This window comes from Impatiens glandulifera, chromosome 3 (assembly GCF_907164915.1).
Source record: "Impatiens glandulifera chromosome 3, dImpGla2.1, whole genome shotgun sequence".
Classification (NCBI taxonomy): Eukaryota; Viridiplantae; Streptophyta; class Magnoliopsida; order Ericales; family Balsaminaceae; genus Impatiens; species Impatiens glandulifera.
Window position 1 is genome coordinate 6,128,021 of NC_061864.1, and position 27,419 is coordinate 6,155,439.

Genomic DNA, 27,419 nt, shown 5'->3' on the forward strand with positions numbered 1-27,419 from the left:
CGTTTTAAGAAAGAATTAAATCGTATATTAATATAATTTAGATTAATAAAAAAAAAAAAGAAATCAAACAAACCGTTGGAATGGGTTGTGGATAAAAAAAAAATTAAATCCAACAACCCCGGTGGGGTCCGTGTCGACCTCCTTGCACTATTTTTCTCTCTATAAAAAGAAGCTAAACCCACCCTTCTTGAGAGACTTGCCGAAGAACGGAAGAGCTGCCCCCTCCCTTGTCGGTCATTGCGGCGGCCTTCTGTTTATCTTCTCTCTATCTAGATACGTCAACATACTTCTTTTCTTTCTTACGAGATTCCTTACGTTTTCCTTTATCTTGATCTTCTCAACGGATATACAGGTTCATTTGAAAAGTAAATTCAACGACCAATCGTAGAATTTAATTTTCAATCTGAACCGATACTTCCATTCTTCGATTCTCTATCTACTTGTATCATTTGTTTGAAATATCTCTACACAACATTGTTAGATTTGATAGATATCTGTAGATCTGCAACTACTGAACTTGAAAGATCACTTTACTATCTGTAACTTATCGACAATGTCGTCGTCGATGATGACTTCGACTTCTCTTGTTCAAGCGGGAAACAAGTCTTTCCTTTCTTCCCAATCTGTGAACAAGAGATCGATTGTCAATCCTCAACTGAGTGTTTTAACTCTCAGGCGAGTTGATGCAGTTAGAGCGGCATCCGTTCGCGGCGGCTCTTGTGCTGTTAGGTCAAATGTTTTAGAGAATCGATTCTACGGAAGTCGATTGGGTAAAGAGAGAGTACATCTATGGAAGTCGGATGGTCCTGGAAGGGACCCGAAGCTGAAGGTGGTGGTGCGATCTGCATTGTCACTTGTGCCGGAGAAGCCTCTCGGTCTATACGATCCTTCGTTTGACAAGGATTCGTGTGGAGTTGGATTTGTTGCTGAACTATCTGGAGAAGGCAGCCGTAAAACTGTATGTCTCTATGCATGGATCTTGATTCATTTTGTGGTTGTTGACAATTTTAATCTGTATTTGTGAATCGACATTTCTGTATGTGTTGAAATTACAGGTTGCGGATGCTATAGAGATGTTAGTACGGATGACTCACAGAGGAGCCTGTGGTTGTGAGACAAATACTGGTGATGGAGCTGGTATCCTTGTTGCTCTCCCTCATGACTTCTACAGAGAGGTATATTGTCCTTTATTGTGAATCTATAGAAAGAGGAAATAAAACAAAGGACTAAATTGATAGCTGTACTAGTCGATGAGATGCAAATGAATTGGACCTTATCTTCAATTTCATCTTCTTATCTTGTATTTAGTTAGCATTTGTTTATAGTTTCTATTATTGTGTGTTATAGGTTGCAAAAGATGAGGGCTTTGAGCTACCACCACCTGGTCAATATGCCGTGGGAATGTTCTTTTTGCCTACATCTGAAACCAGGAGGGAACAAAGCAAAATCGTATTCACAAAGGTAGTTTAAGGAGGGAGCAATCTTGATACATTACATATGTAAAAAAAAGTCTAGGATGATAAGAACTATGAAGTGATCACATTGTATGATTTCTTATTTGATCCCATGATTTGCTACTAGGTTGCGGAGTCACTTGGGCATACTGTTCTTGGTTGGCGAGCTGTTCGAACTGATAACTCAGCATTGGGCAAATCTGCTCTGCTGACAGAGCCAGTTATTGAGCAAGTGTTTCTCACTTCCACCCCTAGGTCCAAAGCTGATTTCGAGCAACAGGTACTTAAAGCGAACTATTGAGATTCAGCCAGGCGTAAATTTCAATATGAAGGGGAAGAGGATTGCTTCTTTAAAAATCTCATTTTGAAAATCAAAGCAATCTTGTTTAGGTTTAATGCTTAGTTGGTTGGTTCAATTTTGGGTTTATATTTGGAAACATTACATCATCTGGTACTTGCAACGTTCATTCTGTTGCTTGGCACTCTGTTTAACTATTCCATTCATTTTTTTTTCTGTTAGTTGTACATACTGAGGAGGGTTTCAATGGTTGCCATTCGAGCTGCACTAAACCTCCAACTTGGGGCAACAAAGGACTTCTATATATGTTCCCTTTCCTCAAGGTTTCCTCTCTAAATAATTTTAAGTATGATATTACTCGTGACTGTTAGTCTCAGAGCAAGACTTTAAACGTTTTCTGTATTGACTTTGTAGGACTGTTGTCTACAAAGGCCAGTTGAAGCCCAATCAGTTGAAGGAATATTATTATGCAGATCTTGGCAACGAAAAGTTTACGAGCTACATGGCCTTGGTAAATATGTTTCCCATTCACTTCTCTTACTTGCACTGACTCCATAATTCAAACCAAACAGCACCGGGTCAACTTGTTAACTGAGGAGATGGAAGGTTGAGGAATGACTTCTGAGGCACTGATGTATGAATGATCTCATAAGTTCCCCCACTCACTTAAGACTATGAAATTTTGGTTGCTGGATTGGATTCTTTGGTGAGTTGGTAAGGAACCTTATCAAGAATTCATTGGGTGCTCTCAGAACATTTCTTGAGGATGAATTTCCATTAATTACGTTGAAGCAATTAGTGTATCAAAGTTTGTTTAAATAAAACCGAATCCTTTACAGTCATAGTGGTAATTGTTGAAATTCAAAGAGTACGGTTTAGTGCTTTTCCCCTTTGTGAAGCAGAGAGAAAGTTATGACATGCTTATTGTATTATTCTGCTAAATTTTTGTTGCTCTTTTGTGCTATTTATTTACTGGTGCAGGTTCATTCTAGATTCTCAACAAACACTTTCCCTAGCTGGGATCGTGCTCAACCTATGCGTGTCCTAGGACATAATGGTGAGATAAATACACTCAGGGGAAATGTGAACTGGTAAGCACTAGAGATATATCTTGCCTGGTTCTTGTACCTTCTTAGTTGTTTGTTTCCAGACTTTGTTAAAAATGGTTTTAGTACCTTGGGAGAGAAGCTAGTCTTTTGGTAGTTGTGATGCTATGTTGCAAAATAAACTGACAAAACTACATTTTCTTTAAGGATGCGAGCTCGAGAGGGTCTCCTTAAGTGCAAGGAGCTTGGCCTATCAAAAGATGAGATGAAGAAGCTCCTACCAATTGTAGATGCTAGCTCATCTGACTCAGGTATGCTTTTTATTTTGCATCATTCATGTCTGGAAAACTGGTATCACCCATATTCCTGTGAGGATTAGAATATATATAAGCTCAGTTTATGAGCGAGCCTGCTTGTAGATTCCAATTGTGGACTTGATTAATTTCTGTTCTCCCACTCTTTCAGGAGCTTTTGATGGAGTTCTTGAGCTCTTGGTTCGAGCTGGTAGAAGTCTCCCAGAAGCCATGATGATGTTGATCCCTGAAGCATGGCAAAATGACAAGAATATGGATCCTCAAAGAAAGGATTTGTACAAGTACTTTTCAGCCCTTATGGAACCTTGGGATGGACCTGCTCTAATTTCATGTATGTCGATCACTGGTTTATATGCATGCAACAGTCATGAACAATATTACAAATACTAATGAGAAACTACTATGCAGTTACTGATGGGCGCTATCTTGGAGCTACACTAGATAGAAACGGTTTACGTCCTGGGCGTTTTTATGTTACTCACAGTGGACGAGTCATAATGGCAAGTGAAGTTGGAGTTGTAGACATTCCACCGGAAGATGTGGCAAGGAAAGGAAGACTAAATCCTGGCATGATGCTTCTTGTGGACTTTGAAAAGCACGTTGTTGTAGACGATGACGCACTGAAGCAGCAGTATTCTCTAGCCAGACCTTATGGTGAATGGCTCAGCAAACAAAAGATTGAGCTGCAAGATATACTCCACTCCGTTAATGAATCTGACAAGATTCCACCGCCCATTGGTGGAGTCAAGCCAGTGAGTACAAATTTGTTCTCAATATCTCCTAATATTCATCTGTTTTCTTCTTGTCTTTGCATGTTCTAACTTTCACTTGAATACAACTAGGCATCAGAAGAGGATGTCAACGTGGGTATTCAGGCCATATTGGCTCCATTGAAGGCTTTTGGGTAATTACCTTATTTCGTGGCTTTTATGACATTGTTCTATTCACTTTTGCAATCATTTCACAAGGGACATCCTAATACTACTGACTTATGCAGTTATACTATTGAATCCCTGCAAATGATGCTTCTTCCCATGGCAAAGGATGGAGTCGAGGCACTTGGATCAATGGGAAATGATGCTCCCCTAGCTGTAATGTCAAGTAGGGAGAAACTCACATTTGAGTATTTTAAGCAGATGTTTGCCCAGGTGACTAATCCTCCTATCGATCCCATTCGTGAGAAGATAGTAACTTCCATGGAGTGCATGATTGGTCCAGAAGGTGATCTTACAGAGACTACTGAAGAGCAGTGTCACCGCCTTTCTTTGAAGGGTCCTTTACTATCTGTTGAAGAAATGGAAGGAATCAAGAAAATGAACTACAGAGGCTGGCGCAGTAAAGTTCTTGATATAACATATTCCAAAGAACGTGGAAGGAAGGGCTTGGAGGAGACCCTGGATAGGATCTGTACTGAAGCTCATGAAGCAATTAAGGAGGGTTACTCGTTACTGGTGCTTTCTGACAGAGGTATTATATCATTTTGTTCAAATCTTATTACGTACATTTTTATGGGGCTAAACCTTTAAAAAGAGAACATTATTGTTAAGTTGATCAATATTATTTTATTATCCAATTAAACACATTTCTTGCTAATATTTGCAGCCTTTTCCCCAAAGCGCGTTGCTGTAAGCTCCCTCCTTGCTATTGGTGCAGTCCATCATCATCTTGTCAAGAAGCTTGCAAGAACTAGGATTGGTCTGATTGTTGAATCTGCCGAGCCTCGTGATGTTCACCATTTTTGTACATTGGTTGGGTTTGGTGCAGATGCTATCTGTCCCTATTTGAGTATAGAAGCTATTTGGGGTTTACAGATTGATGGGAAAATTCCACCCAAGTCAAATGGTGAGCTTCACTCAAAAGAAGAACTGGTAAAGAAATACTTTAAAGCAACCAACTATGGGATGATGAAGGTTCTTGCCAAAATGGGTATATCAACTTTGGCTTCTTACAAGGGTGCTCAGATTTTTGAAGCCGTGGGCCTCTCCTCAGAAGTAATGGAGAGGTGCTTTATTGGAACTCCAAGCAGAGTTGAGGGGGCAACATTTGAAGTCCTTGCTCGTGATGCACTTGAGTTGCATGACCTGGCATTTCCTTCACGAGCATTTCCACCTGGAAGTGCGGAAGATGTTGCACTGCCAAATCCCGGTGATTTTCACTGGAGAAAAGGTGGTGAGATCCATCTGAACGACCCCTTTGCTATAGCTAGATTGCAGGAAGCTGCCAGAGGAAACAGTGTGGCAGCCTACAAGGAATACTCCAACCGTATACAAGAGCTAAACAAGTCCTGCAATTTACGGGGTCTTCTGAAATTCAAACCTGCAGACATGAAAATTCCACTTGAAGAAGTTGAACCAGCCAGTGAGATTGTGAAACGGTTTTGCACTGGAGCCATGAGCTATGGATCAATATCCCTTGAGGCACACACCACTCTTGCCATTGCCATGAACAAGATTGGTGGAAAGTCTAATACAGGTATATATTTTGCATGTACAAAATTTTATCATGTGAACTGTGTTATAAATATAATTGGACTCCTTTTCACTAGAAAGCTGTTTTCGCCTTTCTTTGCTCATGTTATGACTTTACAGGTGAGGGGGGTGAACAACCATCACGCATGGAGCCTCTACCAAATGGTTCGATGAACCCAAAACGTAGTTCAATAAAGCAAGTTGCTAGTGGAAGATTTGGAGTTTCTAGTTATTACCTTACAAATGCTGATGAGATCCAGATAAAGATGGCTCAGGTACATCATTAGTGGCTTACATTTAGTCTTTTAACTATGTGCAATGTATCTCTCACATTACTACCAGCTTCAGTGGTTCCTCTTGGAGTAGAGGGTACCCTTGTTTATGAATTTATGTTCATGGACAGATGTTGCGGTGGCTGCAAAGCACCCTCAGGTGTCTTTGCATGTTTAACTGATACCTTACTATGAAATTTGGTGAGGTTGAAATTCCAGCCAACCAGCTTTTTCTATCTTGTTCTATTATTTATTATCAACTATCATGCAATGCAGGGAGCCAAGCCTGGAGAAGGAGGCGAGCTACCTGGCCACAAAGTTGTAGGAGATATTGCTGTTACTAGGAACTCTACAGCTGGGGTGGGATTAATCAGTCCGCCACCACATCATGATATCTATTCTATCGAGGATCTTGCTCAACTAATACATGATCTCAAAGTAAGGAAATCTACTATTTTTCTCTCTGTACTAGTCTGTAGTTTGATTTTTACAATTTTTTGAACTATGTCTACTTTACAGAATGCAAATCCAAGTGCTCGAATTAGTGTGAAGTTGGTATCAGAAGCTGGGGTTGGAGTAATTGCTAGTGGAGTTGTTAAGGGGCATGCTGATCATGTTCTGATCTCTGGTCATGATGGAGGTACAGGAGCTTCACGCTGGACTGGTATCAAGAGTGCTGGCCTTCCATGGGAACTTGGACTTGCAGAAACTCACCAAACTCTAGTTGCTAATAACCTCCGTGGACGAACAGTTCTCCAAACTGACGGTCAACTGAAAACAGGAAGAGATGTGGCTATTGCAGCACTTCTAGGGGCAGAGGAGTTTGGTTTCAGCACTGCTCCTCTCATAACCCTCGGATGCATTATGATGCGAAAGTGCCATAAGAACACGTGCCCAGTTGGCATTGCTACCCAGGATCCTGTTCTTAGGGAAAAATTTGCTGGAGAGCCCGAGCATGTGATAAATTTCTTCTTCATGCTTGCAGAAGAGCTGCGAGAGATCATGTCCGAGCTTGGATTTCGAACAATCAGGGAAATGGTTGGCCGTTCAGATAAGCTGGAGCTGGACAAAGAATTAGTTGACAACAATGAGAAGCTTAAGAATATTGATCTCTCTCTACTGCTCAGGCCTGCTGCTGACATCCGACCGGATGCTGCCCAATATTGCATACAGAAACAAGATCATGGCTTGGACTTGGCTCTGGACAACAAATTGATCTCTCTCTCAGAAGCCGCTTTAGAAAAAGGTCTCCCTGTCTACATTGAAACACCTATATGCAATGTGAATCGAACTGTTGGAACAATGCTTAGTCACGAGGTGACAAAACGGTACCGCATGGATGGACTTCCTACAGATACCATCCATATTAAACTCGATGGGAGTGCCGGACAAAGTCTTGGAGCTTTTCTCTGCCCAGGAATCACTCTTGAGCTTGAGGGTGACAGCAATGATTATGTTGGTAAAGGATTATCTGGCGGAAAAATTGTTGTTTATCCCCCTAAAGAAAGCCAGTTTGACCCAAAGGAAAACATTATTATTGGTAATGTTGCTCTTTATGGGGCAACAAGCGGTGAAGCTTATTTCAACGGCATGGCTGCAGAAAGATTTTGTGTACGTAATTCTGGGGCCAAGGCAGTTGTGGAAGGTGTTGGAGATCATGGGTGTGAGTATATGACTGGTGGGATTACTGTTGTGCTAGGGAAAACTGGAAGGAATTTTGCTGCTGGCATGAGTGGCGGTATTGCTTATGTTCTTGATTTGGATGGTAAGTTCCATTTCAGATGTAATAAAGAGCAAGTAGACCTTGATAAGGTCGAGGACCTTGAGGATATCATGACACTGAAGATGATGGTACAACAACATAAGAGACATACAAACAGCCAGCTTGCCAAAGAAGTGCTAGCTGATTTTGAAAATATTTTACCCAGCTTCATTAAGGTGATTCCCAAGGAGTATAAAAAGGTGCTGCTTGCAAAGAAAAAAGAGGAAGATGCTAAAGAGACAGCAGCTAAGGCAGCCTTAGAAGCTGAAATCTCAGATGAGGCTGAGTTGCAAGAGAAAGATGCTTTTGAAGAGCTTAAGAAGCTTGCAGCAGCATCATCCTTGAGTGTAGAGCTTGAGAAGATTGTGGCAAAATCCTTGGCTGAACAAGCCAGCAACGTTAGTTTTTATTATCCATGCATTGACTATAATCTCCTCCTTCTAGTTTATGGTTTGAGAGATGATTCTGATGAGAATTTCATTTGCAGAAAATTGAGAAAGCTGAATCTCCAAAGAGGCCAACTCAAGTTCCCGATGCCGTGAAACATAGAGGCTTCATTGCTTACGAACGTGAGAGCATTTCATACAGGGACCCTAACGACCGAATGAATGATTGGAAAGAGGTCATGGTAGAGACAAAGCCAGGTCCACTTCTAAAGACCCAGTCTGCCCGTTGCATGGACTGTGGGACTCCCTTCTGCCATCAGGTGAGAATTCAAACGTTGCTCATTATTACTTCTTTTCAACCCTATTCTGTTACTTACCAAGAGTTCTTTCAGGATAATTCTGGGTGTCCGCTTGGGAATAAAATACCTGAATTCAACGAGTTGGTTCACCAAAATAGATGGCGTGAAGCATTAGATAGACTTTTAGAAACCAACAACTTTCCAGAATTCACAGGTCGGGTATGTCCCGCCCCTTGTGAGGGTTCATGCGTCCTGGGCATCATTGAGAATCCTGTATCAATCAAGACGATTGAATGCTCCATCATTGATAAAGCGTTTGAGGAGGGATGGATGGTTCCAAGGCCTCCACTCAAGAGAACGGGTAAAAAGGTTGCTATCATTGGGAGCGGACCTTCTGGCTTGGCAGCTGCTGATCAGTTGAATAGAATGGGTCATTTAGTGACAGTATACGAACGTGCTGATCGAGTTGGTGGACTAATGATGTATGGAGTCCCCAATATGAAGACGGACAAGATTGACGTTGTTCAGAGACGCGTTGACCTTATGACAAAGGAAGGAATCAACTTTGTAGTGAATGCCAATATTGGAAAAGACCCAGCATATTCACTAGATCAGATTCGTAAGGAGAACGATGCTATTGTTCTAGCTGTTGGAGCTACGAAACCAAGGTACATTAATTAATATTAGCACTTTTTGTTTGCTGTTCATCAGAAGAAAGATAGATAATATAACAAATTGAAAATTGTCTCAGGGACCTTCCTGTGCCAGGACGTGATCTGAAAGGGGTTCATTTTGCAATGGAATTTCTTCACGCAAATACTAAAAGTCTACTTGATAGCAATCTTGAGGATGGTAAATACATCTCTGCTAAGGGGAAGAAAGTAGTTGTAATTGGTGGAGGAGACACTGGAACCGACTGCATAGGAACGTCCATCAGACATGGGTGTGTTAGCACTGTCAATTTGGAGCTTCTTTCCAAGCCTCCCCAAACAAGGGCCCCTGGCAATCCATGGCCACAGGTTTGTGTTTTTGTACTTTATCATACTGTAGAGAAAAAAAGCATGTTCTGTTCATCTTACATATGATTATTGCCTTGCAGTGGCCACGCATATTCCGCGTGGATTATGGTCACCAGGAGGCTGCTACCAAATTCGGTAAAGACCCAAGAACTTATGAGGTTTTGACCAAAAGGTTCATAGCAGATGAGGAAGGGAACGTTAAAGGACTTGAGGTTGTTCATGTGAATTGGGAGAAGGATGGTAGTGGGAGGTTTCAGTTCAAGGAAATTGAAGGGTCGGAGGAAGTTATTGAGGCAGACATTGTCCTTCTAGCCATGGGATTCCTAGGCCCCGAGTCGGTTAGTGTTTGCTTCTGTCCTATTATTCTTGTGGAAAAATCAATTATTTATTCTCTCCCTTAACAATGTTCCCTTTTGTTTTTCTAGACACTTGTTGAAAAGCTGGGCCTGGAGCAAGACAACAGGTCGAACTTTAAGGCAGAGTACGGTCGTTTCTCGACTAGTGTAGACGGAGTGTTTGCAGCTGGGGATTGTCGTCGCGGGCAGTCTTTGGTTGTTTGGGCAATCTCTGAAGGCAGGCAGGCTGCTAGCCAAGTTGATAAATATTTGATGACAGAAGATGATGAAAAGAACCAGACGGCTATCATCAATGAGCAACAGCAAGATAGCAGCAGCAAACAAGCAGTTAAGACATAGACAGTTCTCATTTAAACTGTGTTTTTTTAATTTTTTTTTTAAGTAATGTTTTTAGAGAAAAGGACCCCTACGAATGAGATCTTAATGGGTTTGGTGTGTGGATGTTGGGATTATATGCTTTCTTTGTGATTTTGATTCTCCCTTGTTTTTGTTATAAGCTTTTACTTACTGTTGTTTGGAATTGGAACCACCTTCAGTGAGAAAGTGAATGAATAAACAAACAATATGTACAGCTAGCTATCTTCTTTGTTATTCAGGGGGTTTTCTAATTAGAAAATATTGATTTGAAACTCTTCAACTTCTTAGATATCATCAAAAGTTTGTTACAAATAACTTGATGTAAAATATATATTGAGCTTAGTACATGTTACAGATTCAAACTTTATTATCAAAAAATAAGTAGACGTAAATGATAGTTTCATGTTAAAATATATATTGTTTTGAAAATATAAATTAATACAATATGATACTTTATTTTATTCATTTTTATAAGTTCATCTTTGTAACCATTTCTTCTCTTAGTGCTTGTATGATTGATGGTTATGCTATTTAGAATTATTATATTGATATTTTATAATTAAAATTTTAAAAAAATAAAGTAGAAATAATTTTAATAATTAATTGATTAATTGAAAATAAATAAAATATATTTTTATTTAAAAAATAATAATTTAAAATACCCTACATTCTTAATTATTAGATTTTTTTGATATAGGTTATTTGAGGACTTAGTGAGGTTTTATTAAGAAAAATAACTTAAAAAAAAAAAGTTATTTGAGTTTTTAATGGATTAAATTACTATAATTTTATTTTATATTTAAAATTTAAGTTTTATAAAAATATAATAAGAGTATGTTAGTATTTTATTTGATAAAATAAGAGATTAAATGATTAGAATAATAATGATGTGATATCAAATGTGTAAAACCCAAATTTAAAAAAAAATATCAAACAAACAAGCTCTAAGAAGTCAACTTTTTAATTTATTAAAGGTCAACTTTTTTTTAATGATAATTATTTGATCCCGAAGTGTTTAAAATGTAGTCCATATATATATGGCGGCCAGCTGAACTTTCTACTCCCCAAACTCAGAAACCATGTTTGAGGTGAGCAGAAGAAGCAACTTGCTTTCTGTATCTTCAATCGTTCTTCTTCTTCTCCTTCTCCTTTTGGTACTAAATTGCCGTGCCAGTTCATGCGGAGATATTCACAACATCAGCTTTCCTTTCCGATTAGGAGGAGGAGGAGGAGGAGGCAATAAACGATGCTTATTTGACGACTATTTCTCTCTGTCCTGCGAGGAGGATAATCGGACGTATCTCTCCTTACACTCCGTCAAATACCACGTTCAGTCCATCAATTACGGCAATAGCTCCATCCGTCTCACCCCTGTCGGCCTAGATACGACCAATTGTTCATCTCTCCCTCTCTACTCTGTGAACCTAAATAGTTTTAATTTATACTCTCTTCCTATTAGCATGTATTACATTAAATGGCCTTTCCCTCGGGTATATTCCGTCTCTTCTACATGGCCCACACCTGTGACATTCTTAAGCTGTGAATCTCCACTTCCTGCAAAATCATCTAGATACTATATTGACGTTTCCGCTTCTTGTAATCTATCATCATCTTCGTTCAGATCCGGAACATCTTTGTACGCTGTAGTGGGCAATATAACATTGATGAACATTGAGGATTCCTGTACGGTGGAAACCACGGGATTGACCTCTGATCCCAACTTATTAGCTGGTAGTAGAGTTAGGAGTAATCTTTCCTACCAAGATGTACACAACGCTTTGGCCTTGGGTTTTGATACTTTTTGGCAATTTAAAATCTGTGGAGAATGTGAGAAAAGGGCCTATTGCCTGGGTGGTGGTGATGCGTCTAGCCTGTGCCAAAAAGGGTGTTTTGAACGGTCAGGTATCATGAGTACTGAATACAACTTCATTTGTGTGTGATTGATATCATCATGGAGGTTTGCTTCTTCCTAACAAGTCTCGTTTAATCATATCAAAATATTTTTACTCAAGGAACCTTCTGGCTAATATTTGATGCTACTATTAGAAGAACGTCTATCTCCGTCCTTAGCTTTTTCTTGGTAGAGCCGCTAATAGGTGTGTAATTCTTCAATCTGCTTATTTGTGTTATTTGATATATAACTACGTACTGGGTTTGCATGCTCTTCCTAAGTCTAACCACACTAATTTATAAAATTTCAGATGAATATTTGAGTTGGACTCGGGACAACCAAGTCTTCTCACTTATTGTGGGTAAGTAGAGTACGTAGTTTCTCTTTCATTAAACCTGCAGGTTGTACTTGTACTTGTTTATTCATTATCATGGTCTAATATCGCAACAGATTGCTCGGTCTTTCTTCTGCTAATCACAGGTAAGAGTAAGACTTTATTAATTTCCTAATTTGAAAATATAGGTGAAGATATCATAAACTGTTACTTTGTTTGGATGGTATTGTCTTACTCCAGTTTTTGATCAACTATACACAGTTTTGTGGTTCCTTTTAAGAATTCTTTGCATGCCATGCATCTTTGGCTTTCTGATCTACAAATTCAAGAGGAGACATTTCTCAACCTTCGACAATATCGAAGGTTTCTTGAGGGGTGAGAACAATTTCATACCTATAAGGTACTCTTTCTGGGAGATTAGGAAGATGACTAATGGGTTTCGAGATAAGCTGGGGGAAGGAGGATACGGTTGTGTATACAAAGGAACTCTTCGAAGTGGAACTCTCGTTGCAGTAAAGATGCTGAGCAAAGCTAAAGCTGATGGACAAGAATTCATTAATGAAGTCTCTACCTTAGGAAGAATTCATCATTTGAATGTGGTTCAACTGATTGGATATTGTGCCGAGAGACATCAACGTGCTCTGGTTTATGACTTCATGCCCAACGGTTCTCTTGAGAAGTATATATTCTCCAAAGAGGATAATCCTTCCTTGAGTTACGACCAACTCTTTGAAATTTCCCTTGGAGTGGCTCGCGGAATAGAGTACTTGCATCGAGGCTGCGATATGCAAATCTTGCATTTCGACATCAAGCCCCATAACATTCTCCTTGGCGAGGATTTTACTCCAAAGGTTTCTGACTTTGGTCTTGCAAAACTTTATCCCGCACAAGACAGTATTGTGCCTCTAACTGCAGTTCGAGGAACCATGGGTTACATCGCCCCAGAGCTATTCTACAGAAATATCGGAGGGCTTTCTTATAAAGCAGATGTTTATAGTTTCGGGATGTTGTTGATGGAAATGGCTAGTAAGAGAAAGAACTGGAGTTCCTCGGTCAGTCACTCGAGCCAAATTTACTACCCTTCTTGGGTTAACAAACAATTCAGTGATGGAATAGATGTTGAAATGGGAGACATGACTAATGAGGAGGCAAAGATTGTGCGTAAGATGATGTTGGTGGCTTTATGGTGCATTCAAATGAAACCTAGCGATCGACCTACCATGCATAAGGTTGTGGAGATGCTTGAAGGTGATGCAGAGGTTATAGAGATTCCTCCAAAACCATTTTTGTTTGGTGAAGATATGGTATTAGAGAATAATAATATCTTTAATATATCTGGTGCTGGTGTGGATGCTATTACTATGGATTTCAGTGCTCGTTAAATGTTTCTTATGTAAGAAAACATTCTCAATTACATGTAATTTGTGGTGATAAATGTTTCTTACATTATAAAATATTGCTTACATCTATTTTGTGATAAATTAGTATTTTGTTGTGATATCAAAATTATTTTACAAAAATGTGTTATTTTTTTTTTTGTGTTAATAATTCTGAAAGTAATGCAAAAAAAATTCAAGAATAATCAAAATTTGACAAAATCAGTGTCTTCTAATTTGCATCGACGCAAACTATACACTGCGTCCTCCAAACAAATAAGAAGAAGAAAATGAATTTGAAGATATTTATGATGGAATTGTATCGAATATTTGAACACCTTCAATCAGATCAAGGACTTTTACGAAGTTAGGTCCATAGAACTTCTTCCGTACCGGCGAAATGAAGAAAATAAGATAAATATATTAAGGACAAATGAGTCATACCCAAAAGGTTATTTTTTTAAAAAAAAATTATGAGAATATGTTATATTTGGAATTTGTTATGTTCTTAATGTCATTTCTATCATATTTCCATTCTCCTCAATTAAAAATAAAAAAAAGGGTTCAATCCAACATTTATTTAAGGAAGTGGGAACATTGTGAATGTGCCAACAAATTTTCAATCTTCTCAATTTCCACGTCAAAGACTTTTATTTTTATTTTTATTTTGTTTGACTGTAATGTCAACTTATCAATAAACCGTTTCAAACAAGCCCCCATTGGTTCCTCCTTCTTCCCTGGAACTTTCATGGACTTTTCTGTTCTTTAGTTAAATAACACCCTTTGAAACATAGACTTGTCTTAAAAGCAACAGCATCATGTCTGAAGGCAGCAGAATCATCATCCTACTTGTTGGATCTTCAACCCTTGTCCTTCTTTCCTTACTAAAATGCAACGCCAGTTCTTGCGGAGGAGATATGCATAACATCACCTTCCCCTTCAAATTAAAGGACGTCAGTAAACAACAATGCTTATTTGACAATTTCTTCGCTCTCTCCTGCGAGAACAACACAACATACATCTCCTTATACTCCGGTAAATACCACGTTCACTCCATCAATTACATCAACCATTCCATTCGTCTCTCCCCTGTCGGCATAGATCATAAATCCAACTCATGTTCATCTCTCCTCTACTCTGAAAACCTCAGAACTACCCATCTTCACGATCATTACAGTTTGTTATCTCAATTTATAAGCTCTGCACAAGTAATATTCTTGACCTGCAAATCTCCAGTAAAATCTCGACCCTACTACATAGAAATTCCCACTTCCTGCAATCTATCATTGTCTAGGGGGGGACAACAAGTGTACGCTATGGTCGCCACTGCAAACGTAGTGGGTGATATTGAAGATTCTTGTACGGTGGAAACAATCGCTTTTACCTCTGATCCGAAATTGGTAGATGGAATCAAAAGACACGGTCTGATTTCTTACCAAGATATTCATAACAGTTTGGCTTATGGGTTTGATCTCTCTTGGGGATACCGGTTCTGTGGAGATTGTGAGAGAAGGGCTTTGTGTATGGGTGATGATCCAAATCTTTGCTCGAATGAAGGTTGCTGGAATCGAGGAGTCTTATTGAGTATGTTTCTTCAACCGTTCTGAAACTGAATTGGTTTATATATTTTTCAGTTTACTGATAAACAATTTGATCATGTTAATTTTGCAGTATACTCGCCGGCAATCTTTGCACCTATTGATAAAATGATTCATCATGTCCTAGTCTTTATACAGGGAGAGAAGCTACATGGTGAGTAGAAGCTTTCTGTGATTTTTTTGCTCTTCCTAAAACTAATCATAGACTTTTCTGCAGCTGAATTCTTGCATTGGGCAACCAACAACTTAATCTATTCACTTATTGTGAGTAAGTGGAGTCATTCATCTTGAGTTTTATTTTTTTTAATCTTTGGGAGATATCTAATTCTATGCAATGGTTATATCCCTACAGATACCCTGGTCTTCATCGTACGAATCATAAGTAAGACTTCATTTCTTTCGATCATGCATGCATTGCTATTTTTGATATTTTCTTACTTCAATTTCGTTTAATGTGTGCAGTTATATGGTTCCTTTTAAGATTTTGTTGTATGCCATGCACATTTGGCTTTTTGATCTTCAAATTTAAGAGGAGGCATTTCTCAACGTTTGATAATATTGAAGGTTTCTTGAGGGGTGAGAACAATTTGTTACCTATAAGGTACTCTTATTGGGAGATTAGGAAGATGACTAATGTGTTTCGGGATAAACTGGGGGAAGGAGGATACGGTTCTGTATACAAAGGAACTCTTCGTAGTGGAACACTCGTTGCTGTAAAGATGTTGACCAAAGCTAAATCGGATGGACAAGAATTCATGAATGAAGTATCTACCCTAGGAAGAATTCATCATGTCAATGTGGTTCGATTGGTTGGATATTGTGCAGAAAGGTATCAACGTGCTCTTGTTTATGAATTCATGCCCAACGGATCACTTGAGAAGTATATATTCTCGAAAGAAGAAAATGTGTCATTGACTAATGACCAAATTTTCACAATTGCCTTAGGAGTGGCCCGTGGAATCGAGTATCTGCATCGAGGTTGCGACATGCAAATCTTGCATTTCGATATCAAACCACACAACATCCTTCTTGATCATGATTTCACCCCCAAGATTTCAGACTTTGGGCTTGCGAAACTTTACCCTGCACAACATAGTATTGTGCCCCTAACTGCAATAAGAGGAACCATGGGCTACATTGCACCCGAACTATTCTATAGAAATATCGGAGGGGTATCGTATAAAGCAGATGTATATAGTTTTGGTATGTTGTTGATGGAAATGGCTGGTAAAAGGAAGAACTGGAGTTCATCTGTTGATAGATCAAGCCAAATCTTCTTTCCTTGTTGGGTTTACAACCAAGTTGTTAGTGTTCATGGTCCTATTGAAATGGGAGACCAAATTATAAACAAGGATGAAGAGATTGTACGCAAGATAATGTTGGTGGCTTTGTGGTGTATTCAAATGAAGCCGAGTGATCGACCTCCCATGCACAAGGTTGTGGAAATACTTGAAGGCAATATCGAGCACATCGAGATTCCTCCTAGATCTTTTTTGTTCGATCGGGACATGTCAACCCCAAACAATATGTATGACAATCTATCGGGTGCTGGTGTGGATGCCATAACTATGGATTTAAGTGCACGATGATAATGTTTTCATACTAATGGATTGATTTTTGGTGTAAACAATTATTATCTTTAAGTATTGAAGATCTACAAATATTGGGATATTGCATAATACAGAAAAGACATTAATTTACTTTAAATCATTTGTATGAATGGATATTCCTGATTAACTATAGCATTTGGTTTATGTTTAGTCTGCTGTATTCATTTGTTTAATAAATATGACATTTGTGGCCTTATTTTCCTTACCTAAATAGATTTATCCAATATAATATTGTTAACTAATCAATCTAGTAGTTATTGTACCTCAATATTTTATTAAAAAAGATAATAATCAACTATATTTAGATAATTATTAATAAAATAAGACTATTTATTATATCCCATTTTTAAAATGCTTTTATTTTATTACATAAATATTATATTTTTTTATCATTAAATCAACTAATCAGTTTAAATCAATAAAATTTAAAATAATTTGATTTTATTAAAATTGAATAATTAATTATTTTTTTTCAAATAGTGATGTTTAATAGAGGCCTCTATTGTTGGGCTACCCTGACATATAAACTCTAAGGAGGTTGTTCCTTCTGATGTGGGTGACAAAGTTTGTTGTCTCGGAATATTATCCACCGCCCGGTTCGTCTCATTCTCACTGAAATATTTATTTTATATATCAAATTTATTTAAAATAAGTAATTATACGTATCAAATAAAAAGACAAATTAGTCTATGCATTTTAAAATTGCGTTGCAGCGAACATTGAGACTCAAAATTTAGCAATATTAATGACTTTTGAAATATAGTATATATGTTTTCATTTTATATAAATTATTAATCTATGATTTTTTAGGGATTGAAAATTATAAAAGTATCTCCCGAAAAAATATTATTTTATAATTTTATCGAATTTTTCAATTTTTTACATTTACCTAAGTCGGGACCTGGACAAATTTATTAATTTATTAAATATTAATTTAAATAGTCAAATTTATGTTTAAGATATCAAATCATTTTTTATAGATCATTATTGAGTGATGAAGTTAACTTTTTAAATAAATTATGTTATCAAAAGTTTGTGAAATTTTGAAGTGGTTGTATTCCAATAAAGTTAATATGTATTTATTGACTCTGTTTGTTATTTGAATAGTGATTAATAGATTGTCTGGTAGGTTCTAAATAAAATATATTTGACAAACTACATAAAAAAAGAACAAACCAATCTACATCAATCCATGGCCACATTATTATCATAGCTAGGTAGAAACCAAAGACAAAGACTTATTGACTTATTGACTTTAAGGCCTCGTTTGATGAAAAGGGTTTTTTTGGAATAAAATTCAATTTTTATCCTAAAATTCAAACATCTTATCAACCATTAAATCAAATAATTTTATCATTTAAATACCAAAATTACTCTCTAATTTTATCCTCTCTTTAAACCATCATTCTCTCACATACACCGTACCTTTAAAGTCAAAGGACAAATTAATTTTTAAATTTTAAAAACCAATTTTTCCTACTTTTTATCAAACAAAGTTTTTTTTGGATAATACCCAGATAAAATAAAAAATATATATATTTCCTCAAACAGGGCCTATTGGAAAATTTGATCACTTATCTATATATATATAATGATGCTTAATTTTTAAAGTGTCCGGATTGCCGGGTCGAAAGCTGTGGTTAATTTGGATACTTGGGTCGGATTGTGGGTTGACCCGTTTTTAAATTTAAAACGGTTAAAAATAAAATTAAAAATGTTAGAGGTATGTTTCGAACTTGCAACCTAACAAAACAAGTACAACTCTTTAACCAACTAGGCTACAAAGACTTTATATTTTAAATTCAACACCAAATTTGATAAACGCGGGACGTTTTAATATTAATATAAGTTCAACTTTTTAACTAACTAATCTATATATATATAATGATGCTTAATTTTTAAAATGTCCGGATTGCCGGGTCGAAAGCTGTGGTTAATTTGGATACTTGGGTCGGATTGTGGGTTGACCCGTTTTTAAATTTAAAACGGTTAAAAATAAAATTAAAAATGCTAGAGGTATGTTTCGAACTTGCAACCTAACAAAACAAGTACAACTCTTTAACCAACTAGGCTACAAAGACTTTATATTTTAAATTCAACACCAAATTTGATAAACGCGGGACGTTTTAATATTAATATAAGTTCAACTTTTTAACTAACTAATCTATATATATATATAATGATGCTTAATTTTTAAAGTGTCCGGATTGCCGGGTCGAGAGATGTGGTTAATTTGGATATTTGGGTCGGATTGTGGGTTGACCCGTTTTTAAATTTAAAACGGTTAAAAATAAAATTGAAAATGCTAGAGATATGTTTCGAACTTGCAACCTAACAAAACAAGTACAACTCTTTAACCAACTAGGCTACAAAGACTTTACATTTTAAATTCAACACCAAATTTGATAAACGCGGGACGTTTTAATATTAATATAAGTTCAACTTTTTAAGTAACTAATCTCTATATATATAATGATGCTTAATTTTTAAAGTGTCCGGATTGCCAGGTCGAGAGTTGTGGTTAATTTGGATACTTGGTCGGATTGTGGGTTGACCCGTTTTTAAATTTAAAACGGTTAAAAATAAAATTAAAAATGCTAGAGGTATGTTTCGAACTTGCAACCTAACAAAAACAAGTACAACTCTTTAACCAACTAAGCTACAAAGACTTTATATTATAAAATCAACACCAAATTTGATAAACGCGGGACGTTTTAATATTAATATAAGTTCAACTTTTTAACTAACTAATATATAATGATGTTGAGTAAATGAATACTTGTGTCGGATTGTGAGTTGACTCACCCATAAACTTAAAACGGTTAAAAATAAAATAAAAAATGTTATCCGTAATTTTTTTTCACGATTTTTATATTATTACTCGTGCAAATGCACGGACTAAATGCTAGTAATCTTTAATTTCCCTACTGGACTGAATGAATGAGTTCATCATATTACCTTTAGTAGGATATTTATTCCTTTTACTCATATCATTCTCTGTCATGTTTGATTGCATTTCTTCTGTTAATGGATCTTCAACCTTTCTCATTCTCATCATCATCATCCTCTCCGTTCCAAAATGTGATTCTAGTTCTTCCTGCGGCCATATTCACAATATCAGCTTCCCATTCCAATTGATCAAGAACAAGCCTCATCACAAACATTGCTTGGACGAATTTTTCTCACTCTCCTGCGAGAATAACCAGACATACATCTCTTTATCCTCCGGAAAATACCACGTTCGGTCCATTAACTACGCCAACCATTCCATCCGTCTATCCCCTGTCGGCATAGATCATAACACTCACTGTTCCACTTTCCTTAACTACTCTCTACACCGCCAAAAACTCGGATTGTTCGATCTTTTTGGCTTTTATTACTTCAAAGACAAATGGCCCACAATGGTAAGCTTCTTGACCTGTGAAATTCCTGTCAAATCTGGAATACCCACCTACGTAAACGTTTCCGATTCGTGTACTTCTTTGTCGAAATCCGATAGATTTGTCTATGCTCTTCTGGGTAATAATAATACAACATTGGGGGAAATTGAGGATTCTTGTTCGGTGAAAAGCGTTGATCTTTTTACTTCTTATAGTGAATTAGCTACAATTAAAAGTAATATTTCCTACAAAGATATACACAAAGCTTTGGCCTTTGGCTTTGATGTTTCTTGGCGATTTTACCTTTGTATGGTTTGTAAGAAAAGGGCTTCGTGCTTGGGAGTCGCTAAAAGCCTTTGCCAGGAATCTTGTGCTTTGGGTGCGTAAATTTACTGTTTCTTTCGTTCATTCATTCATGGAATTTTATAGTATAATTTGATTGACTAATTCATTTGCTATGCAATTAATTAATTAATTGCAGATAGATTGATCATTGGTTTGGGAAGCGGTAAGTATGATTTTCTTCTATACACTTAACTTGGTTTCTGTTTAGCTGTTTTACAGATACAGATATTAATAATCCTTTAATTTGTCCATGCAGTTGGATATGCTGGTTTATTGGTGATTATCATAGGTAACAAATCCTGGAAACATCGATTTTGTTTTTAGAACATTTAGTGATCTGATCTCTTACTTAAAGTATGAAATTACACAGTTGTATGGTTCCTTTTAAGAATTTGTTGCATGCCATGCATCTTCGGCTTTCTGATCTACACATTCAAGAGGAGACATTTGTCGTCCTTCCAAATTATCGAAGGCTTCTTGAAGGGTCAGAACAATTTGATTCCAATAAGGTACTCCTATTGGGAGATTAAGAAGATGACTAAAAGATTTCAATACAAGTTAGGGGAAGGAGGATTCGGTTCTGTATACAAAGGAACTGTTAGAATCCAAACCACAATAAAAGAGAATAAAAGCGATAAAGAAGAACGAACACCAAGATTACGTGGAAAACCCTTTACGGGTGAAAAATCACGGGCAGAAGAGAAGATTTCACTATAACGAAGATTGTACAGTATTTTGGTGGACAACGTAAAACTGTTCTTAAAGAGAAAAGACGGCCGCAACCTCTATATATTGTTTAACCCTAGAATATGATGTAAATTAAAAGGGGCAAACCCATTAAGACTACAGGTCCATATAGTGCGGGCAAAGCCCGCTGACCCAACAAGAATTCGGGCCACAAACTCTAACAATCTCCACCTTGAAACGAATTCCAATCTTTGATAGCATAACCACAAAATCAAACCTCTTCCACCAAAGCCCCTAAGGGCATAACTCAGCAATGAAGACCAACCAGGTTCAAGCAATGCTCAAACTTGGTAATAGGAAGTGACTTGGTCATCATATCTGCAGGATTATTGTGTGTACTCACCTTGCTCACAACAATATCACCACGAGCAACCACATCACGCACAAAATGATACCGTACATCAATGTGCTTAGTCCTCTCGTGAAACATCTGATCCTTTGTCAGAAAAATAGCACTCTGGCTATCACAAAATATTGTAGAAATCTGCAAATCATTACTAAGTTCGCCAAACAAGCCTTTCATCCAAATTGCTTCTTTGCAAGCTTCTGTAATCGCCATGTACTCTGCCTCTGTAGTAGACAAAGAAACTGTAGCCTGCAACATAGCCTTCCAGCTAATAGCGCAACCACCAACACAAAAAATGTAACCAGACAATGATCTTCTCTTATCAAGATCTCCAGCGTAATCTGAATCAACGTAACCGACAACTCCATCTCTACTTTTCCCAAACTGTAAACAAACATCAGTAGAACCACATAAGTATCTGAGAATCCACTGAACTGCTTTCCAATGTTCCTTACCAGGGTTTGCCATATATCTACTAACAACACTAACTGCATATGCTAAGTCAGGTCGTGAACAAACCATAGCATACATAAGGGAGCCAACGGCACTAGAGTATGGCACTCGCGACATATAATCATCATCACTATCTGAATGTGGTGACAAAGAAGACGAAAGTCTAAAATGAGCAGCTAGTGGAGTACTTACCGGCTTGGCACTTTGCATGTTAAACCTACTAAGGACTTTCTCGATGTATCTCTTTTGACTTATGTATAATTTACCAGCCGGTCGATCTCTAAGAATCTCCATTCCAAGCATCTTCTTTGTTGCACCTAAATCTTTCATCTCAAACTCGCTACTCAACTGTGCTTTCACCTTTCTGACCTCTCTCTGATCTTTAGCGGCAATTAACATATCGTCAACATACAACAACAGGTAAACGAACGACCCATCATTACATACTTTAAAGTAGACACAACTATCGTAATTGCTCCTCCTGAAATCATGAGTGGTCATAAATGTATCAAATCTCTTGTACCATTGCCTAGGTGACTGTTTCAAACCATAAAGAGACTTTTTCAGCTGACATACATAGTCCTCCTTTCCTAAGGCTACGAATCCCTCTGGTTGCTGCATGTAGATGTCTTCCTCAAGTTCTCCGTGTAAGAATGCAGTTTTTACATCTAACTGCTCAAGCTCAAGATCGTGGTATGCTACAATACCTAGTAAAGCCCGAATAGAACTATGTTTCACAACTGGAGAAAATACATCAGTAAAATCAACACCTGGAGTTTGACTATATCCTTTTGCAACAAGCCTGGCTTTATACCTGGCTTCTTCAACTCCCATCGTACCTTCCTTTCTCTTATACACCCATTTGCAGCGAACAACCTTCTTGCTCTTTGGTAACTTCACTAGATCCCATGTAGCGTTCTTGTGAAGCGATTCTATCTCTTCCTGCATAGCAATCATCCACATACCAGAGTTTTCGCAGGTAATCGCCTCTGAATATGTCGCAGGTTCTTCTTCTGAATCAATCTCTTCAGCCACAGTTAATGCATACGCAACTAAATCAGCCTCTGCATATCTTTGAGGGCGTCTAATTTCTCTACGAGGCCTATTTTTAGCAATTGAATATTGTGGAGGTGCTTCTGAGGAGTTAGCACCATCCATAGAAACTGGAATAGGCCCTGGAATTTGTTCTGGTGTAGGTTTCAACCCAATCTCAAGCTCCACCTCAATACTTGACTTCTGATGATTTCCCTCGGAGGGAGTTGAAGATGGAGACCCCTGAAGCATGCTAGTCTCATCAAAAACAACATCTCTACTGATGACGACTTTACTAGTCTCAGGACACCACAACTTATATCCCTTCACACCTTGCTTGAACCCTATGAACACACACTTCACCGAACGAGGCTCTAACTTCCCATTATCCACATGAGCATACGCAGGACATCCGAAAATTTTTAAATCAGAATAACTAGCAGGAGAACCAGTCCATACCTCTTGTGGAGTTTTCTTATCAATAGCAGTCGAAGGAGAGCGATTAACGAGATGACATGCATACGCAGCGGTCTCAGCCCAAAACGACATCGGTAGCCCAGCATTAAGTCGCATACAACGCACCTTCTCCATCAAAGTCCTATTCATCCTCTCTGCAACTCCATTCTGTTGAGGATTATGTCGAACTGTATGATGCCTCACAATACCTTCAGTTCTACATAAAGTATTAAACTCATTAGAACAAAACTCCAAACCATTATCAGTTCGGAGATGCTTCACTTGCCTCCCTGTCTGCTTCTCAATCATTAACTTCCACTCTTTAAAGGTAGAAAACACGTCACTCTTTTGTTTCAAAAAGAATGTCCAAACCTTCCTGGAGAAATCATCTATAATAGTCAACATATAGAATGCACCACCTTTAGATGGTACTCTAGAAGGCCCCCACAAATCAGAATGAATGTAGTCTAGTGTCCCCTTCGTATTATGAATACCAGCCGAGAACCTAACTCTTTTCTGTTTACCAAAAACGCAGTGTTCACAAAACTTCAGCTTTGTAATACCCTGCACATCAAGAAGCCCTCTCTTGTTCAATTCGACCATGCCATTCTCACTCATGTGACCTAGACGCATGTGCCATAATCTTGTTGCATCAGAATCAGACAAAGACGAACTAGCAACAGCAACATCACCTGTAATCGTAGAGCCTTGCAGAACATATAAATTGGCAGTTTTCTTGAGTCCCTTCATCACAACAAGAGACCCCTTGCTGACCTTCACAACTCCACCTTCACCAGTGTATTTGTACCCTTTAGAATCAAGAATACTCAATGAGATCAGATTTCTCTTCATGTCAGGAACGTGTCTTACATCACCAAGTGTTCGAATAGTGCCATCAAACATCTTAACTCTAACCGTACCAATACCAGCAATTCTGCAAGATGCATTATTACCCATCACAACGGTACCTCTAGAGACCACTTCATATGTAGAGAACCAGTCCCGATTAGGACACATATGAAACGTGCATCCAGAATCAAGAATCCATTCGTCGCTCTGTTTCGAATCAATATCAGACGTAACGAGGAGTTCTCCATCATTGTACTTTTCAGCAACATCAGCTTCGCCATATTTCTCTGGTTGATTGCTCTTATGATCCTCACCAGCCCTCTTATTTTTATTCTGTAATTTATAACACTCAACAACAATATGACCTTTCTTCTTGCAGTACCTACACGTCTTATCTCTGTTCTTGGATTTTGACCTGCCACGGTTATTGTTGCTAGAATACCTCTCCTGCTGTCTGCCTCGTGCAACAAGGCCTTCAGCCATATTATCTAAACCAACAAGTTTATGCATCTTTTCTTTCGAGAAGAGTGCATCATAAACCTCATCTAGAGTCAAAGTCTCACGACTATAGAGAATGGTATCTCTAAAATTAGCATACGAAGGAGGTAGTGAACACAATAATATGAGCCCTAAATCTTCTTCATCGTACTTAACCTCCATAGATTCCAAATCAGAGACTATTTCTTTAAAAACAGTTAAATGATTTTCTAAAGACGTACCGTCAGACATACGTTGGGAGTACAAGCGTTGCTTCAAGTGTAGCTTGTTAGTCAGCGTTTTCGTCATGCATAATTGCTCCAATCTTAGCCAGAGTGCAGCAGCTGTTTTTTCCTTCAAACAGTCTTGAAGAATCTGATTCGACAGATGCAGATAAATCTGCGATAGAGCCTTACGATCTGCTCGTTGCTTCTCTTCATCAATCCACGAAGACGGCATCTTGTCAGCGCCATATAGCGCATCTTCCAGATCCATCTGTGCCAAAATAGCTCGCATCTTCACTTGCCATAACGCAAATCTGGTGTTACGATCCAGCAGCGGAATGTCGTATTTCATCGTGGTCATGACCAAAAAATAAAACAAACAAATTTGGCTCTGATACCAATTTGTTAGAATCCAAACCACAATAAAAGAGAATAAAAGCGATAAAGAAGAACGAACACCAAGATTACGTGGAAAACCCTTTACGGGTGAAAAACCACGGGCAGAAGAGAAGATTTCACTATAACGAAGATTGTACAGTATTTTGGTGGACAACGTAAAACTGTTCTTAAAGAGAAAAGACGGCCGCAACCTCTATATATTGTTTAACCCTAGAATATGATGTAAATTAAAAGGGGCAAACCCATTAAGACTACAGGTCCATATAGTGCGGGCAAAGCCCGCTGACCCAACAAGAATTCGGGCCACAAACTCTAACAGGAACTCTTCGTAGTGGATCTATAGTGGCTATAAAGATGTTGAACAAAGCTAAATCGGATGGGCAAGACTTTATGAATGAAGTCTCTACCCTAGGAAGGATTCATCATGTTAACGTGGTTCGACTTATTGGATATTGTGCAGAAAGCTCTAAACGCGCTCTAGTTTATGACTTCATGCCCAACGGGTCTCTTGAGAAGTACATATTCTCCAAAGAAATGGAAACACCATTGACTAATGACCAAATTTTCAGGATTTCCCTTGGAGTGGCTCGCGGAATTGAGTACTTGCATCGAGGCTGTGATATGCAAATCTTGCATTTTGACATCAAGCCTCATAACATTCTTCTTGATGAGGATTTTACTCCAAAGGTTTCTGATTTTGGGCTTGCAAAACTTTATCCCGCACAAGACAATATTGTGACTCTAACTGCAGCACGAGGAACCATGGGCTACATTGCCCCAGAACTATTCTATAGAAATATTGGAGGGATTTCCTATAAATCAGATGTTTATAGTTTTGGGATGATGCTGATGGAAATGGCCAGTAATAGAAAGAACTGGAGTTCTTCTGTCAGTCACTCGAGTCAAATTTATTACCCTTCTTGGATTTACAAACAATTAAGTGATGGAACAGATGTTGAATTGGGAAACATGACTAATGAGGAGGCAAAGATTGTGCGAAAGATGATGCTGGTGGCTTTATGGTGCATTCAAATGAAACCTAGCGATCGACCTCCCATGCATAGGGTTGTGGAGATGCTTGAAGGTGATATAGAGCTTATCGAAATTCCTCCAAAACCATTTTTGTTTGGTGAAAATATGGAATTAGAGAATAATAATATCCTTAATCTGTCTGGTGCTGGCGTGGATGCTATTACTATGGAATTCAGTGCTCGTTAATGTTTCTTACATAAGATAAAATTACTTAATTACATGTAATTTGTGATGATAAATGTTTCTTACATAAAACAAAATATTGCTTGCATCTAATATCAGTGTTGTAGTAGTGTATCTAAACAAAACCCGCAAGCGGGAACTTCACTCATTAATTATTTCCACGTCTTTTTCCTGTGTTTTTTTTTTATTTTATAATTACTTGAATGATAGGTCAAGTTTGGAGTATATTGAAAATATGAAAAGTCTCTCCTATAAAGCGGAACCATGACTCAAATTTTGTCAAAATTTTCTGGCTCCATATCATTTCTCTTTTAATATTTAAAAAATTACTTTGATATTAGCTTAAAACCATAGAATAGGTAATATAAATAGATATATGTTCAAGGAGATTGGTTTTTATTTGGCTAGTCTAATGTTTGAGTTCTTTCTCTATGGTAGAAAAATTTAGGCATGGTTCAGTCGTGGGTTTTTTTAAAAAATTAAGAGAGAAAGATTGGATGATGAGTGATGATTTTGAGAAAATAATGATTATTTTTTGGTAAAAAGACTTAAAAGGTATTGATATATATAAATAAAATAAAAAATAATAATTTAAAATAGAGAGTATTTTTGTATTTTGATTAATGATATGAGTAATGTGATTGGTGAGAAGTGAT

General features: G+C 37.7%; 4 protein-coding genes across 6 annotated transcripts; all 4 read left to right on the top strand.

Moving 5' to 3' along the window:
- The first annotated feature begins 203 nt into the window (after window positions 1–203).
- LOC124928641 (glutamate synthase 1 [NADH], chloroplastic) lies at window positions 204–10,305 on the top strand. Of its 3 annotated transcripts, XM_047468878.1 has the most exons (21): window positions 204–958; window positions 1,056–1,175; window positions 1,348–1,461; window positions 1,582–1,734; window positions 1,975–2,075; window positions 2,167–2,263; window positions 2,734–2,843; window positions 3,006–3,109; window positions 3,264–3,443; window positions 3,521–3,864; window positions 3,955–4,016; window positions 4,110–4,579; window positions 4,715–5,584; window positions 5,701–5,855; window positions 6,129–6,290; window positions 6,372–8,012; window positions 8,102–8,320; window positions 8,393–8,967; window positions 9,051–9,318; window positions 9,399–9,656; window positions 9,744–10,305. In XM_047468878.1, the coding sequence occupies exons 1-21, from the start codon at window positions 554–556 to the stop codon at window positions 10,011–10,013; spliced, it is 6,678 nt and encodes a 2,225-aa protein (XP_047324834.1). In that variant the 5' UTR covers window positions 204–553; the 3' UTR covers window positions 10,014–10,305. The 3 variants fall into 3 exon arrangements, with proteins under 3 accessions (XP_047324834.1, XP_047324836.1, XP_047324835.1); XM_047468880.1 differs by lacking the exons at window positions 204–958; window positions 1,056–1,175; window positions 1,348–1,461; ... (1 more) ...; window positions 1,975–2,075; window positions 2,167–2,263 and adding an exon at window positions 2,309–2,458; XM_047468879.1 differs by lacking the exons at window positions 204–958; window positions 1,056–1,175; window positions 1,348–1,461; ... (1 more) ...; window positions 1,975–2,075; window positions 2,167–2,263 and adding an exon at window positions 2,314–2,466.
- A 782-nt stretch (window positions 10,306–11,087) lies between these two features.
- LOC124928837 (LEAF RUST 10 DISEASE-RESISTANCE LOCUS RECEPTOR-LIKE PROTEIN KINASE-like 2.5) lies at window positions 11,088–13,725 on the top strand. Its single transcript, XM_047469090.1, has 5 exons — window positions 11,088–11,933; window positions 12,044–12,127; window positions 12,233–12,283; window positions 12,373–12,402; window positions 12,518–13,725. Exons 1-5 carry the CDS (start codon window positions 11,111–11,113, stop codon window positions 13,636–13,638), a joined length of 2,109 nt encoding a protein of 702 aa, XP_047325046.1. The 5' UTR covers window positions 11,088–11,110; the 3' UTR covers window positions 13,639–13,725.
- Window positions 13,726–14,451: 726 nt separating this feature from the next.
- Window positions 14,452–16,819, top strand: LOC124929589 (LEAF RUST 10 DISEASE-RESISTANCE LOCUS RECEPTOR-LIKE PROTEIN KINASE-like 2.2). The gene is made up of 5 exons (XM_047469993.1): window positions 14,452–15,216; window positions 15,304–15,384; window positions 15,448–15,498; window positions 15,583–15,612; window positions 15,693–16,819. The coding sequence occupies exons 1-5, from the start codon at window positions 14,550–14,552 to the stop codon at window positions 16,817–16,819; spliced, it is 1,956 nt and encodes a 651-aa protein (XP_047325949.1). The 5' UTR covers window positions 14,452–14,549.
- Window positions 16,820–19,793: 2,974 nt separating this feature from the next.
- Window positions 19,794–26,851, top strand: LOC124928834 (rust resistance kinase Lr10-like). Its single transcript, XM_047469087.1, has 5 exons — window positions 19,794–20,599; window positions 20,702–20,728; window positions 20,822–20,854; window positions 20,936–21,157; window positions 25,868–26,851. Exons 1-5 carry the CDS (start codon window positions 19,843–19,845, stop codon window positions 26,764–26,766), a joined length of 1,938 nt encoding a protein of 645 aa, XP_047325043.1. The 5' UTR covers window positions 19,794–19,842; the 3' UTR covers window positions 26,767–26,851.
- Window positions 26,852–27,419: the final 568 nt, after the last annotated feature.